Source organism: Annulohypoxylon truncatum (genome assembly GCF_022578515.1).
Source record: "Annulohypoxylon truncatum strain CBS 140777 unplaced genomic scaffold F4807scaffold_17, whole genome shotgun sequence".
NCBI lineage: Eukaryota > Fungi > Ascomycota > Sordariomycetes > Xylariales > Hypoxylaceae > Annulohypoxylon > Annulohypoxylon truncatum.
In genome coordinates this window covers 49,341-64,240 of record NW_025953803.1, presented here as the reverse complement: position 1 = coordinate 64,240, position 14,900 = coordinate 49,341, and the positions used below count along the sequence as shown (strand labels likewise).

Sequence of the window (14,900 nt, the reverse complement as noted above, 5' to 3'; positions counted from 1 at the left end):
GTGGCATGTCAGGTAGAGGTAGAACGCTCTACATATGTTTAATTACGAGAATCAATGAGATCCTTGCGTGAATGTTGTGCTGTTCTTCTTAGATATATGCATACTGAGGATGTTTTTGGTGGGATGCCTCCCAGAGTCCTTTACTTTACCTACCTACTTACTATACGTGTAAACGTCGTAACTAACCCCCCTTTTTCAATAAGGCGCAGCATAAATACTTGCACCAACACCCAGAACGTAATAAAAATATAAATACTAGAAACCTCCTCTGCTTACGGGACGTTGGAATTACAATTTCCTTACATTCATCAATCCACCCAGATGCCTTTTCTACTTTGTCCCAGACGTCGCCGCCCCAACGACAAAAAACCCATACCGTACGAATGGATCTACCCTCCACCGCGGGCGCAACAACGACCCCCCATCCCGCGGCACCCGCAAACCCAGTCGTCGCTCTTCGCCAAGCTCCCCCTCGACCTGCGTCTCAAGATCTTCCGCCTCGCGCTGGACAGCTCGCCCATCCCCGTCAGCACGCAGGGCCTCCCGCGCTTCATCGGGCTCGAAAGACCCGTAGACGAAGGGCCGCGGGTTACCGCGGTGCGCGAGGCTCGCCTGCTCAGCTTGCTGGTGACGTGCTCTCGCGCGTACGCCGAGGCGCTTCCCGTACTCTACAGCGTCAATACGTTTTCCGTGTGCACGCGCGACACAGTGACGCTGCTCGCCGCCACGTCATACGCGTCGTGGATTCGCCGGCTCGAGTTCCGCTCGTGGCGGGGCCATCCGCCGGTTATTGAGCCACTGCCGGCGGATATGGGCTGGATTAAGCGGAGGCTGAGCCGCAGATTCGTGAGGAGAGAGGAATTCTGGCGTCGCGAGTGGTTGAAGATTTGGGAGGATATGCGGAAGTTGGAGGGCCTAAGGTGGGTGCATGTCGAGCTGCACGCGCTCGGTTCATGGCACAGGAGTTGGCGGAGGCACGAGATGGAGGCTCTTGTGCCGCTGAGAGGGCTGTTGAGAGACGGAGCGTATGGCAAGTTGACGGTGAACTGGGAGAGACCGGAGGCACAAGGTACGGCCGCCGAAGACATACTGAAAGAGTGGGTAATTGAGCGACTGGCGCCGTCTTAAGACTTTCATCGCGATATTATTAGAACTTGCCTCGAAATATCAAAATCCTGGGCCATCTCTAACCATTCTACGTTACTATCTGCTCAAAACACTATCGTCCTACATCTTACATGAACCGTTTTGCCGCATCATTCTTCATGGCATCTGAACCGCGCCCAGCCCCTGAACCCACAGAACTTATGTTACTCCTTTGTCCAGTTGGAGGGCTGGTGAATTTGCCGTCGTCGTCAATCTCCTTGCTCTGGGTTTCCAATACAGAGCACTGCCCAAAATCGCAAAGGAGTCGGCATTATTGAAGCACTTATCAGTCTCTACGGAAATCGTGCAGGTTTTTTTTTTTTCCATCCGTATCCGCTGAATCCGTTTACGTCGTCCTATAAGCCACCCGCTCTAGTGGGCGCCATCTCATGGAGCATGCATTTATATCAGAGTCAGCGGGTCGAGGTTCATCAAGTTTGCGAGTATGGAGACAGCGACGAATAGGTTGGCTTCTTGAGTAATGCACAATCCATCGTCCACTGCACTGTGCCACTCTTAAACCGCGCCCCTCGCTGTTACGGAATCTCAGATCGGACCAAGATTTGAGGCTATAAGGTGGTCGCAGGTTGCACGGCCTGAAACTATAGCTCTCGACATGGAATCCTAGGAAACTCAGAAGTGAAAATATCAGAAAGGGTGCCTACAGAGTAGTGTAGAAAGGAAAGGCTAGAAGATGAAATGTTCTAATTAACTAAACCATATTAACTAAGCTCAGGGGTTGTTTCTGGGGATCGTCTATGCGAATTGCCTTCCGCCTTCCGCCGTCCGGACGGTGCGCTTTAGGCAGATGTGTACCCGGGGCCGCGGAACCAGCATGCACAATTACGTATGTTGGCCTGATATTTTCAAAAGAAATCGCACCTATAAGACTTGTTTCGCGCCGACGAAGTTTAAATTATTATATACAATCCATCCTGGGTATAACCAATCCTATTTATCCTACTGGGATACCGATATTCACCTAGGTATCATCCGCCGCTGCGAAATAAACTCTTGCCTCATCTGAGTTTTAGAATCGCGGCAATATCGGCACACCATTATTAAGAATGCTCCTAATCTCGCTTCCACTTCGTCGAGGCCAATTATTCCAATATAGAGATTCAAAGTTAATTAACTTTTATAGGAGTTGCGCTCATGGTTGGTAAGACGGTGCCGGCATTTGCATGGCGGGTTGAGGCTGGTAGCCCTGCGCTACCGGCGCAGCGCCGCGCTGGCGCACCTTAACCTCGTTGTCTTGCTGGATCAGCGCGCAGCACGGGCACCAGTACGAAACGCAGCAATCGCTAAAGCCGCTGCCTTCGATCTGGTATCGTTCGCGGATCTCGCCTCGCTTCATCAACGCGTAGCTAAAATAAAATAAACGTCAGCTCTTTTGCCTTCCCAAGTGATGGGTAAAAAAAAAATTGGTCGAGGGGGAAGAAAAAAACGTACATCCAGCCGCAACCGGTAAAGACGGTGATGAGACCGTGAATCATGCAGTCGCTGTTCATCATGTCGGCCGATTGCATCGAGGGGTCCCTGATCCGTTCGGACGTCTGACCGAGCAGGATACATGGCAGACATGTGGATAGCAGGCAGCTTGTGCATGGCGAGCAATCGCAAAGACTCGCTTGCCATTCACCACCCTGCTGGCCATATGCGGTCGGGTGAGGATATGCGCGCAAGTCCGCTTGCGATTGCATCTGGGGTTGCATCTGAGGCTGCATCTGGGGTTGTTGCATTTCGGGTAGCCCTTTCGGTTGCGGTGATAGCGGTGGCGGTAGTGGTTGTTGCACGTAAGTTCCTACAGGTGGCTGTCCTTGCATCGCCGGTTGGTACTGAGGTTGAGGTTGGCTAGCTTGGGTATGCTCAGGCGCGACGTAGACAATCTTCTCTTGAGTGTCCATCTGACAACTAGCTTCTACCTAGGGAGGCAGACAATGGACTTTAATATTCTATATGGATGCCGTGGACAAAGTCGAGATCTCTCGGCGGGAAAGGCAGGTCAACAAAAGGTGGGATTAGTTAAAGAAGGAAACAAACAAAACATCCACTTCATAAGGGTTACTCTAAATTAATAAACATCTCACGAGGTACAAGTCCGCCAAGTAAATGGGTCGAGGACTCCATAATTAAAACTTCATCTCTTTACAGAGTAGTGATTATCTAGCCATAGCACGAGACGCTACAGATGTCATACCGCATTAGATCTCTCGAGTCGAGTCAACATTTGGTAAGGGACCCAGGCAGCTGGGATCTATTGTACAGCTAAATATGCCGTATGCGGCACAGCTGAGGCAGACACGGGCAAGCCACGGGCAGAGCTACGCTAGTTTCATTTCTTTGTTTGGTACAGATAAGTAAAGCTGCCCTTGGCGCGACTCTAAAACCCAGGGATCATCGGCTACGCAGCGAATCACAGCTGCACTAAACTGTTGCCTGACCAGGTGCTGCGCCTAGCGCAAAGCCTGGACTCATTAAGTGCTGTTGGTTGCTCATTTAATGCTCTTCAGCCCTAGACTGGGGTTAGACTGGGTTAGATTGGAGCTCTATTTCCTGGTAAGGCAGAGAGCCCCGACCCCTGAAGCGAAGGGGCTGAATGCCAATGAGCCACCAAAAGATATTATTAGGTACATACACCATTACATAGGCCCAGCCTTACCAGAGATAAACAACGGTGTATGTCATCATGAAAAGGTAGTTTGAGAATTGCAAATCTTGAAGATTTACAGTTCTAAAGAACACATTCATGATTGTAGCCAAGATGGTTGAATAGACCTTCAGTACAAATAATCGATGTAGAATGATTCTAAATTTAGCAAGTCATCACGCACACGTAAAATATGTGCGGTTTCACACAAATCATCCAAGTCTTACTCATACCACTAACTACTCTCTGTCCTCCTTCTAAGACGGGTTTGCATTGTAAGGAAATCTCACCTCTTGACTTCAGTACGGCGAAGCTGTGTTACGTGAACAAAAGGATAATCCATGCGATATTCGTACCTACTATCCACGCAAGATGTATAAGTCAACTTTAATTGGTATGTGCGGCAGCTCTCCTTAGAGAATATCTTGACTAACAGGGGGCATTTAGAATCTTCAACTTGCTCAACTCTATGTGCAAATCAACACCAACACTAACACCAACATCAACACGAATTATAAGTAACTGTGACGTCTCATTCTTTACAATACTACCTAATATTTAAGGTAGTGAAATACCAATCAGTTTACGCTGGTAGATACGGAATCGACCTCTACGGACGGGATGCTCGACATCTCCTTCGTCGCTATAATGCTTTCCCATGATATCAGACAGGTATTGTACCTGCAACGGGAGCGGGGGGGTCGGCCAGGTCATTCTAACTCGGTTTTCAGTATATCCAGAAATTATCAGATGGATGAAAACCTGGTAACTATCTCATACTTAGTATTAGTGAATCTTTTCGTTTCGATCGCCGTCCAAGCTCCAACCTACATAAAGTCGCGGCACCCACGCAGTAGCGGACCTCCCATCTCTCCACTAAAGTCAAAGTGCTGGAGTCCGGCCTTCGTTATACTTGCGAGCACATCCCCCAACAGTCTGGGAGCTGTCTGGGGCGGGGGAGAAAACTGAAAAGTACGAGTTGTGATCGGAGAAGCATCTTTGTACTCGAGAGGCAGAATGACCATTTTACCAGGCGTGTGCTCTGAGAAGTCGAGGTCACCTCGGCTAACGATGTCATCGAAATCTGCGACTATATCTATGACAACTCCCTCGTATTCACCACATTTCTCCGCGAATTCGATCCCGATCATGGCGTGATTTGGATATTCTGGTGTCAGATGTGCCTCTTTATGGATCTCGAAGAACTCAACGTAAAAATGCGCGCAGTAAGAATTGCGAAGTTCGCTAGGAATGCACTCGATATCATTACTAGTAAGGTTATAGCTCCCACGAGATATATTGCCGGGCGGGACTGAAGTGGTTGGTAGATCTTGCCCCTGGAAATTCATACTTATCTGCGGTTATAACTTCGGAACTAAATTAGAGTCTGGTTATCAAAAGGGTAACGAAGACATTGATCACAGGTGTTATATATAGTAAGGTTCCTACCCGCTTGCCTTGCGGACACGTCATATATAAATCAAACGATCTAGGTAGTCAACAACAGAATTGACTCAGAGCATTTGCTTGAATTAAATAAAGGTTCTCTTTTGACTACGTGATTAGTTTGCCATAATGAATATCAAGCTGTTATTAGCTGTCTAATAAACAAGGACAAGAGTCATAATCAAGAATGATGGTTATATAGATACTTCTAGGTACATTTTATGAAACTAAAAGTTAAGAAGGTTGTCATATATCTAAGAACTTTTCCAGGGAGGAATATAATCGGGTGAAATATCATAAGAAAAATTTTAGTGTACGTTTCATGGAAAGGGGAGTTCATATTGATAATAATATTTCCCGTTTAAATAGGGGTGAAACTTCCTTGATAGTCTGACCATATTACCGTGTAGATATGCCCTAACCTATGTAGGACTACCACGCCGATTTCTAATGCTAACATCCTAAGATCCATTGACTTCCCCTTCGCGCTCTCTTAGTTCGTCGCTGTCGTTAATGGTCGGTTCGATTGTTGGGTGTATAGTATTCAAGATGTCCAAAGCGTCTTGGATTATCTCCTTCGTTTCAGGGTCATCAGTAAACTTTTCCTTGCCCTCTTCAAGTCTCCTCAACGCATATGGGAACCAGTCTAGAGCCTTGACGAGCACTTCGTACGTGGCTGTGGGCAGGATCTCCCCAGTCTCGATGCTGTCGAAGTAGTCCTCGATCTTCTTGAATACGGCTAAGATCTTTTCCGCGTCATCTAGTGACTCGACTTCAAAGTCGGGAAACTCGGGTGGGTCTGAGCTCTCCATGGTGAAAAGGATTTTAGATGTTAAAAATTTCCGTCAATTTTGATCGTTAATCCCCTTCAAAATTTGATATGAAAATAAAGAAGGATATTGGAGGTTAGGGGAAATCTTCATTGTACTCCATGTAAATAGACCCTATATATAATGAACGTCCACGTCATCTATGAATCCTGAGTAGGTATCAGAGTGACTGTAAATAACTACTCGCCTCTTGTGTCTGGAAAGAAGGGTTCATCTCTTTATAAGCTAACATTTCGGGGGCTCAGCCTAGGAGTTACGCTAGGTCTTGCATCATCGTAGCCCAACAGATCAAGTCAGCTAAGTCTACGTAAGAGACACATGACTGTGAGTGTTATTTCCTTGACTGATTTAGGAAAGAAAATTCCTGGCTCACATAAGTGAACTCACGATCCTGATAGCCAGCTCAACTCTCAGCCACCTGTTGGTCGGATTTAAGCTAATAACCGTGGCAGAACTATTATTATAAATTACTCCCATCAGTTCGCTTATAATAGCCGGGTTAATTCCAAATCATTGACTGGTAATTTGCTCAATACCTAAGTGTCCGAAGCTCAACAACTACGTACGTTGAGTGATGAAGCCTTGACCGATTTTCCTTCTACGGCAAGATTCTACTTACCTTAGGTGTCAAACAGCAGCTAACACTTTTCCTTGACAGCATACTGGAGAGGACCATAGAGTAGGTATCTTAGATGATAAAGGCCGTGTGCTTGCTGACGAGGAAGGTTTACTTGTCATCCAACATGCTACCTGACAGAAGCTCGAACAGGAAGTATTTAGTTCTAATGATAATCTCACATTGCCACCAGGATCTAGTCACCTGCCATGAAACGACGTTGACTTGAAGAAAAACAACAAAGCCACTTTTCTTCATATACGTATTGTTGACATTTTCCCATGAAATCGATATCAATATTTAAAACAAGTGCAAAACAGATCATAATTAACAGCAGAACCCCAGTTCATGGCCCAACATACCCCTATTCATCACACTCATGCCTCGTCATTCAATTCACCCCATCATCATCCATCACTCACGGAAATACCCCGTAATATCATTCTCCTCACCACACTTGCCACACCGATGCACCACACGATCCCCAGCCTTCAACGCCGAAGCCGCAGCAGCAGCCATCCCTGTGCCAGCACCAGCACCAGCGCCAGCACCGGCCGCCATACCCGTCCTCCTCAACCCCGTCCCCGTCTCTTTCTCCTTCGTCGCAGCACCAATACCCGCCCCTGTTTCCATAGCCGGGGGATGAACCGCGTTTCTTCCAGTCTCGAAACCACCGAGTCCCTCCCCACTATCCGAACTTCCATGTTCGTGTCCGAGATGCTCGCGGTTAATACCGGAAGGCGTCCCGGACGAAAGAACATTGTACTGCCCGTCATGACTCGAGTCCGTCGACGCGCGGTTCCGGGCGTGCGATTTAGTAGTCGAGGACGCGCTGTGCGGGGCGTGGGAGCTGGTCGTAGCGGAACGCTGCTCGCGGGTCGTGCTAGAAGGCGCGGCATTATTGTCAGAGACGTTCTTGCTATTGTGGTGATGCGCTGCGGCTCCGGCTCCGGCTACACCTGCAGCAGCGGCGGCAGTGCCTTTGGCTCCCGTACGGTTACCATCTTTTATAGTACCGGGAGCGCCCGGCGATGAAACGGCAAGATTATTGTCAGCGTGCTGGTCGCGGGCCGTGTTGCTGGGACGCATGGTGTCTCTGAGGATATGCTGCTGCTCGCCGTGATGGCTGGTAGCAGTCGGAATGTGGGATTGAGCTCCTGCGGCCTGCATGTACGGTTCATGGACGTTGTTTGAATCAAGATCCATAGCCTTGCGCGACCCGGTCGTCGTGTTCTTGCCGTGGCTCTGCTTGTTGGCGTGATGAGCGGCTGTGCCGGCACCGGCGACACCTGCGCCAGCTGCGGCGAGCTTGGCACCGGTGTGGTCGCCCTTTGCTGCGACGTCCCGTGCGACACTTGAGGTTCCGGTCGTCGTGTTCCTCTGTTCACCCAAGTGGGTCTGTGCACCCGAGTGGTCGCCAATATTCATACCCGACGGAGTTCCATCCGGCAAGATGAAGTATTGAGGCTGGTGGCTGGGATCTGTGTGGGAAGATTGGGCACTGGGGTTGGTTTGTGGCATTGTCTGCCTCTGTCCTGAGGATGCGATAGATGCTGCTGTACCCGCAACCATACTATGTTGAGCCCTGTCGTCGATGTGGCTTGAATGCATCGGCTGTGTAGATGCCTTGGGTGGTGGCACCATGGTGTTCTCGTACGCCGGCTGCGTAGAATGTCTGTTAGGATTGTTGTCTTTGTTGGCATGCTCATGAATAGCATACCCAGCGCCTGCTCCTATACCCGCAGCTCCAAGGCCGTAAGCAAACTTTGAGTCTTTATGTTCTGTAGGCTCTACTTGGGAACTGGAAGGATGACCCCTCCTAGTCGTATTGTCGGACATCGGTAGCACCTTGTTAGTATTCTGCGAGGTGCTCTGAGTGTGAGGACCGGTATTGCCAGTAGTAACGTAGGAATCCTTCGCTACGACATCACGACTGTCAAACTTATCATCCGGATGCCCGTATAACGCAGTTTTGCTGTCCTCATGTTTACGATCATTATCCTTAGCACCCGATGCCACCGAAGCTGCGGCAAGAGCTGCTCCGGCATCCCTCTTTGTGAGAGGCTTGTCGTTGTGGATTGGCTTTTGTTGTTTGGGCTCATGTTCTTTCTCAACCTCATGTCTCTCAGGCCTACTATCCTTTTCCTTATTGTCCCATTGGAAAAAGCTAAGAATTTTGCTTCCGGTCGAGGTGCTGTTGTCATCATTCTTATGAGAAGAGGACTCTTCCATGTCCGCTTTCTCATGATGATGACCTTTTTGGTGTTCTGGAAGCTTGGAGGCCGCGAGGCCAGCGCCAGCGGCGGCACCAGCAGCAGTACCAGTAGCAGCGCCTTCTTTGAATTTCGAACTGTTGTGGCTGGCTAATTCGTCATGGGGAGTGATGTGGCCAGTGGAAAGGGGGTTTGACTGCTCCCGGTCATGGTGTAATTGGGAACCATGGGGATGAACGGACCCCATGTCAGGTGTCTCGGAGCTTCCGTGACCAGTAATGGTGTTGTAAGTTCCAGTCCCATAGGGAACATCGCCCCAATATGGATCATCATGTTCGAGGTCGCTTGAATGCCTAAGACTCTGCTTGACCATGTTACGATTGTCATTTCCTAGTTTGGCCTCAGCCTCTGGCGTAACTAAGACGCCTGTTCCTGGAGTCGGGCCAACGACACCCCTAGCTACACCGGTTTGTTGCTGGGTTGAATATGGCGCATTTGATTTGGGATGGTTGAGATTATTGTCCTCGTCAAGTTGACTGTAGGCGCCAGTCATGACGCCGGGTTTCCTGTGGATTTCATGTTGATTGGCTCTCTGTGAATCAGTGATGCTGGATGGATTGCCTTGTTCTGTATGTCCTTGTAAAGGAGTTTGGTTTGAGTGGAAAGCCTTTTCGTTGACTATATTTCGAGTATCATAGTCTAGGCCACTCCTGTCGGTAAGGCCAACGCTGGAGTCAGTATGCTGGTGTCCGTGAGCAGTCTTGCCCTCGTCGGTCCACCCCCTGGGATCATCGCGTTTATGCAATTTATTGTGATGTGAATGAGGTGTTGAAGAAGCGAGGTTTGTGTGTTCGACGGGTGTGGAAAGCATGTCGTCTGTTGGGAAGGAGCCTGGAATATGCTCCGGTTCTTGTGATGTGTATGAAGTCATTATGCTTAAAGTGGAAAGTTATTGGGAATAAGTTAGTAATGGCTGTAATGGATAAGTTATCGTGTAATTTCTTAAGTAAGGATAGACTTTGTTACTGTGAAATGGGAGGAGTAGTGTCTTAAATGTCTAGAGGTGCTGCAGAGTAGATGAGCTCATGGTTTGAGATTCGAATACATCCCTTGCGTTCTAACAACAATACCACCTGGAGCTATTGCAGCTACGGCTAGCTGTGCGCCATCACACACAACATGAAAGACAATGACGGCATTCATGACATCAGATCGCGATAGCGGTCTGTCTCGACGTCTTGACGTCTTAGCGGCTTTGTTGCAATTCGTTTCCATTGCCTAATCGGGAATTCAGCTATTGTGGACCAAGGGGTTAGTATGAAATCGTCTCAGACTAAAATCTTCCATTTCATCATCAAGACCCCGATCAGCTGGCGTCGACTCGGTACCGGCAAATCTCGTTCTGACGGCTAGATCTCATGTTTTCCTGTCCCGGAAACTTAATTGCGTAAGCGGTAATCGTTGTGATGAAAGTTAGCACGTTTTGATTCTACGAATGAACAATTGAAGCGCCGTCGGAGAGCTGACGTCGGAGTCCGACGTAATACAAACCTAGAGAGCTATGGCATAAATATTTATGAGTCGAACCTGTTGAGACTTTATCCACAAGCGACGCTTTAATTCGACGAAGCAGATAATTAGGAATAGTAAGGCTTAGCACTTGAGTTCATGTAAACAGTGCATCGCGAAATGCCATCAAATCGATTTCCATTTCAATATTGTGGCCTTAGCCTACACATAGACGTCGTAAGCTGGTTTGACCGTGAAGTACTCCGTGCCCTTTGAAGCCGTTTTGACGAAAAACTGCAAAGCCGAAGCCAAAGAACGCCAGTTGTGTCCCACCTTTAGCACATGCAAAATCGCATCCCGTATAGCCTATGGTATTATGAACAGCCAATAGCATAGATACTGACTGGAAATAGTATACAGGGCAGTTTCCCCACAGCAGATCGTGAGATCTAAAGGTTTGCTATGACTGTTGGCATGTTGTTTCACCTAAGCCTCTCGTCCGCCTCCATGGTCTCGTCCTCCGCGTCATAGTCGCCTTCTTCGGTAGCTTCCATAGCTAAGCGCGCTGCATTCCATTGCGGAAATCTGGGTTTGTAATCCGGAGGCGCCACCCATTTTGGAACCAGGCCGCGCTTCCGTAATCGTCTCCGATGTCGCTTGCGCTCCCAGACGTTCATAAACTTCTCATCCAACTGGGTAAAATCTCTCTTCGTCACCCAGTCTGAGACCTCGGCGTAGATGTCTCCTATCTCTTCGCCGACCTTCCATGTTAGGGCTCTCCCCTTTCCTCCGGTAGCCCACTCATCTAGCATGAATGGCATAGCGTACGGAAAATACGGCTCATTCGGTGACCAGTCGCAGGGTATTTCCGGTGTACAATTATACTGAGGTACGTAAAGCACACAGAAGATCGACTCTAGAGTGTACCATATGAGCATTGCGATAGCTAGCATACCGAACTTTGTTGGCCTGAGTTTGGGATCTCTTCGGTATAGAGCAGGAAGTGTGAGCATGACGGGAGCAGAGCTGCTTGAACTGACGGGTATATGTATTTTCGATTTCTCCTGGGAGGTATTTTGGTCCGTATGAGTCTGTTCTGCTTTGAGCTCGGTATGCATAACCCTGTCTTCTAAACGTTCAATCCCCTTCTTTGCGGACTGAATTCCCAGGAGACCCGTCCTCAGTGACTTGCTCATTCTATCATAGATCTGAAGTTCACAATCCCGCTCCGAGAGATCTGGCAGCTGAGGATCCTTGTCGATCTTGTCGATGGTGTCATCCATCATTTGCTGAAGTTCTTCGTCATCAATATCCTGGTTGGCAAGAATGGAATCAAAGTCTTCGAGGGTTGAATCGTCAATCTGGTTCATGCGTAGAATAGCACGAATGTCATCCTTTACCGTCGGAGGTTTGGCTGTATTGATTATAGGGCGCAGAGGCTGACGGCGTCTAGAAACAGATCTAGCGCGACGCGAAGCTGTGGGCACCGAAGAGGATCGTGGCACCGATGTTCTTCTCAGAGTTGTAATATCATCGTCCTCATGCTTAACGCTTTCGTTATTTGACGGCTGGCTAGAATCTCTGTTGCGCGGCTTCGAAATTGGATCCAGGGTGCGGCTAGGGGCATCTGACACCTTTTCCTCATCTACATGATTCTCTTGCTTGACACGAACGGTAGCCGGCGTCTCAACATATGCCCCGGTGACACGTGGTGTTGGTTGAGTCAAGGGGTCAACTTTGCTTACTCGGGGCGTCTCCTCTTCAGCCGGCTCCGACGGAACAGGAGATGGCGCTCGAACAGATCCCTTCTCGGAGTAGTTGTCAAGGGGGGCAAAAAGTCTCAACTCAGCTTCAATACGATCCAACGGATCCATTTCCGAGCCATGCAAGCTGCTCCCCTTTTCTCGAATAGAATCGCTAGACGAAGTTGATCGTAAACCAGCAAATCCAACCGTCGGTCTTTCTCTAGAGCTCTTAACCTCCAGGTTCTTAACCTCTAGGTTCCTAGATTTCCTTTCCTCCCGAGCTGAACGTGAACGACTATTCTCTCTGCTATCAGACCTTTCTTTCGGTGGTAGGGTATCCGAAATAACTCTTGGTTCGGTTTTCTCAGAGGGAGGACTAGCGCTGGTTGCCCGCGCAAGACGGCGGAGTAAGTCTTGTGAATCATTTCGCGATAGTTGGCTGTCATTTCTGTCGTATTCGGTCTTAGAAGCATTTGCCCTCTCTTTAGGTGGCTCGTTAGGTTTCTGTTCACTTGTGCTTCGAGGTACAATGGCGGGGGTATCTACGACTTGTTCTTCCTCTGCCTTCAATCCCAGCTGATTCTCCGGGGGTTTCGCATGTTCGTTACTAAGTTGGAGTGAACCACCTCGTGGTTCTTCCCTGTTAGAGGTTCGCCCAGTTTCCGGCGACTCCTCTCGCGCCTCAGAGTTTCTAACTCGTATCTCGTCGAGCCTGCTCGTAGCCACTGCTCGCTTAGATAACGCGTCCATCTCTCGCACTCGTATCTCATCAAGTCGGCTATTCGATCGCCTGAACGATGATGCATCTTCTTCCGGCAAGACAGCATTCGCAGCTTCAATTTCTTTCTGGCGAATCTCGTCAATCCTATTGTTGCTGCGGCGTGAATTTGCCGTGCCATTAGCCGTAGATGTAATACTTGATGTCCGTCGAGACCTTCCGTTGGATTGATCGGTTCGTATCCGGGGACTTTCGGAAATCTGGAGATCACCAGCTGTAAAGTCGGCGTCGAGTTCCCAGTTAAAGCTCTTCTCGGGTGACGGATTCGCCGGTCTCTTAGTCGAAGAAGCCCTGTCGCTTCGATCATTGTTGGCTGGTTGGTGCTCGATAGATGGAATAGGTATAACAGCTTCGGCATGTTCATCCGCTCTTGAGATGGCATTCTGCTGACTGTCCCTGCGACGCACCGGGGAACCTCTCAGGTCGTTGTCGCTAGTCGTCTTAGCAAGGACGTTGCCGGTTTCCGACACCTTAGGCCCAATTCTGTTCCTACCGAATAAGCCATTAAGTGGTCCATTGCCTGCACTAAGCTGGTGGTTTCGATCGAATTGCTGAAGATGACGTCCAAGATCGTTATTCGTACCAGTCGTCAAAGTTCTCTGGGGAGCTGCGCTGTACGACTGTCTCGACTGCAAGCGCCGTGGAGCGGGACTAGGGGAACCGTCTATGCGCCCGTTCATCTCAGCGCTAGCCATATTGAAGGCATGCTTAATACTAATGGTATCGTCGAGAGTGTCATCCGCCTCTTGCTGCCGAGCTAGCTCGAAGGCGGACTTAAGGTTCAAAGGCTGTCGCATATCCAGAGATTGGGTCTGGGGATGTCTCTGCTTGTTTCTTTGGTTGTTTATTGGGCTATTCTGTCGATCGAAAGATGATGCAATAGCTGCTGTGGTCTTAGGTTGAGGTATTCGCGTTTCGCGCGGTGACTCGGAAATTTTATTAGCTGATGCGCTGAAGCCGTGGCTATGAGGAATGTATTTCGGGCTCGAATATAAGGGGTGTCGTGAGCCAGTATTAGGACTAGTATCTGTGTCGGATGTGATGTTGTCTTTCGAATCAGGTTTGCTAGGACTTTTCTGAGGTATTCGTCGGGAGCTGAAGGGTTGTGTCGTGTTTCTACCACCGCGACCGATACCCAACCCGTTACTGTTACCATTACCGTTGATGTTTCCGTTAGCCTTCGTAGCCGGAACTCTCGGAGAGTTCGGTGGATTGCGATCCATAATCACGGCGAGCGACGACGGCAACAAGATTCGAATCAAGCAGGTAGGCGCATCGTTGTTCAGTTGAAAGGTACGTGTTCGTCGCGAAGGAGCTCATAACAAAAAAGGATGAAATGAGTAGGAAGAAGATAAATTCACGAAAAGAGGACGGAGGGAAAACGTGTATTACAAGGTTTATTTAAGTTCCCCGGGGTTACAGTAGTATATGTATATTGTAGAAGTACGGTGAAAATGGAAAGAACCAGAGGCTGTTTTGCTATCATGAACTGGAGGAAGCTGCACTCGAGTTGGCGTCGCGACTTTCAAGTGGAGATCCTTGTTGATTCCGCTGCCTAGAAGGGAAAGCGGCCACTATCTTACAGCTGTCTTACTGCGCTTTGCACCAATCCGAAGCAGCCTGGGGCTCCATTATCACCAACTAAAACCTGGATGTGGGCCGTGCTCTTCACAGGGATCAAGCCACTGCGGGGCAGATAAGTACCCGATCATCAATCAGTGTGTTCCGCGACATCCTTCTCGAAGCTTTGTTAGTAGACCTGCGATCCCTTCACAACATTGAACCTATAACGTTATAGCCGGCAACGTCGAGTCTGTGGCTTTCGCACACGTATTTCTTTTGAAATTTGCGTTACGTCATTATTGCGCCAACAAGTATGATCGTCTATATGTGTCAAAGCTCTTAAGGGTATACTGAATTAATTACTTCATGATGTCTATTACGACCATAGCATGTGCTGGCATATA

At 48.8% G+C, this 14,900-nt stretch overlaps 6 protein-coding genes across 6 annotated transcripts; 1 reads left to right on the top strand and 5 right to left on the bottom strand.

Annotated features, from left to right (window-relative positions):
- The first annotated feature begins 192 nt into the window (after positions 1 to 192).
- Positions 193 to 1,179, top strand: F4807DRAFT_426451 (uncharacterized protein). Its single transcript, XM_047998060.1, has one exon. The coding sequence runs from the start codon at positions 322 to 324 to the stop codon at positions 1,126 to 1,128; it is 807 nt and encodes a 268-aa protein (XP_047853880.1). The 5' UTR covers positions 193 to 321; the 3' UTR covers positions 1,129 to 1,179.
- A 786-nt stretch (positions 1,180 to 1,965) lies between these two features.
- On the bottom strand, positions 1,966 to 3,367 carry F4807DRAFT_426449 (PLAC8-domain-containing protein). Its single transcript, XM_047998059.1, has 2 exons — positions 2,599 to 3,367; positions 1,966 to 2,513 (listed from the first exon to the last, which is right to left on the bottom strand). Exons 1-2 carry the CDS (start codon positions 3,051 to 3,053, stop codon positions 2,300 to 2,302), a joined length of 669 nt encoding a protein of 222 aa, XP_047853879.1. The 5' UTR covers positions 3,054 to 3,367; the 3' UTR covers positions 1,966 to 2,299.
- A 531-nt stretch (positions 3,368 to 3,898) lies between these two features.
- Positions 3,899 to 5,199, bottom strand: F4807DRAFT_426446 (uncharacterized protein). The gene is made up of 3 exons (XM_047998058.1): positions 4,360 to 5,199; positions 4,244 to 4,314; positions 3,899 to 4,190 (listed from the first exon to the last, which is right to left on the bottom strand). The coding sequence occupies exon 1, from the start codon at positions 5,143 to 5,145 to the stop codon at positions 4,624 to 4,626; it is 522 nt and encodes a 173-aa protein (XP_047853878.1). The 5' UTR covers positions 5,146 to 5,199; the 3' UTR covers positions 3,899 to 4,190; positions 4,244 to 4,314; positions 4,360 to 4,623.
- A 504-nt stretch (positions 5,200 to 5,703) lies between these two features.
- Positions 5,704 to 6,054, bottom strand: F4807DRAFT_460573 (uncharacterized protein; the record flags this gene model as incomplete). Its single annotated transcript, XM_048001543.1, has 1 exon — positions 5,704 to 6,054. The coding sequence occupies one exon, from the start codon at positions 6,052 to 6,054 to the stop codon at positions 5,704 to 5,706; it is 351 nt and encodes a 116-aa protein (XP_047853877.1).
- Positions 6,055 to 6,931: 877 nt separating this feature from the next.
- Positions 6,932 to 10,530, bottom strand: F4807DRAFT_426443 (uncharacterized protein). Its single transcript, XM_047998057.1, has one exon. The coding sequence runs from the start codon at positions 9,830 to 9,832 to the stop codon at positions 7,103 to 7,105; it is 2,730 nt and encodes a 909-aa protein (XP_047853876.1). The 5' UTR covers positions 9,833 to 10,530; the 3' UTR covers positions 6,932 to 7,102.
- Positions 10,531 to 14,433, bottom strand: F4807DRAFT_426440 (uncharacterized protein). The gene has a single exon (XM_047998056.1). The coding sequence runs from the start codon at positions 14,154 to 14,156 to the stop codon at positions 10,893 to 10,895; it is 3,264 nt and encodes a 1,087-aa protein (XP_047853875.1). The 5' UTR covers positions 14,157 to 14,433; the 3' UTR covers positions 10,531 to 10,892.
- Between the last annotated feature and the right edge of the window lie 467 nt (positions 14,434 to 14,900).

Bases quoted from the DNA above. Each gene is read 5' to 3' on its own strand.
- F4807DRAFT_426449 (XM_047998059.1), bottom strand. From the start codon at position 3,053: ATGGACACTCAAGAGAAGATTGTCTACGTCGCGCCTGAGCATACCCAA. The intron at 2,514-2,598 runs GTACGTTTTTTT...ATTTTATTTTAG, and splicing joins TTTACCGGTTGCGGCTGGAT to CTACGCGTTGATGAAGCGAG.
- F4807DRAFT_426451 (XM_047998060.1), top strand. From the start codon at position 322: ATGCCTTTTCTACTTTGTCCCAGACGTCGCCGCCCCAACGACAAAAAA.
- F4807DRAFT_426443 (XM_047998057.1), bottom strand. From the start codon at position 9,832: ATGACTTCATACACATCACAAGAACCGGAGCATATTCCAGGCTCCTTC.
- F4807DRAFT_426440 (XM_047998056.1), bottom strand. From the start codon at position 14,156: ATGGATCGCAATCCACCGAACTCTCCGAGAGTTCCGGCTACGAAGGCT.
- F4807DRAFT_426446 (XM_047998058.1), bottom strand. From the start codon at position 5,145: ATGAATTTCCAGGGGCAAGATCTACCAACCACTTCAGTCCCGCCCGGC.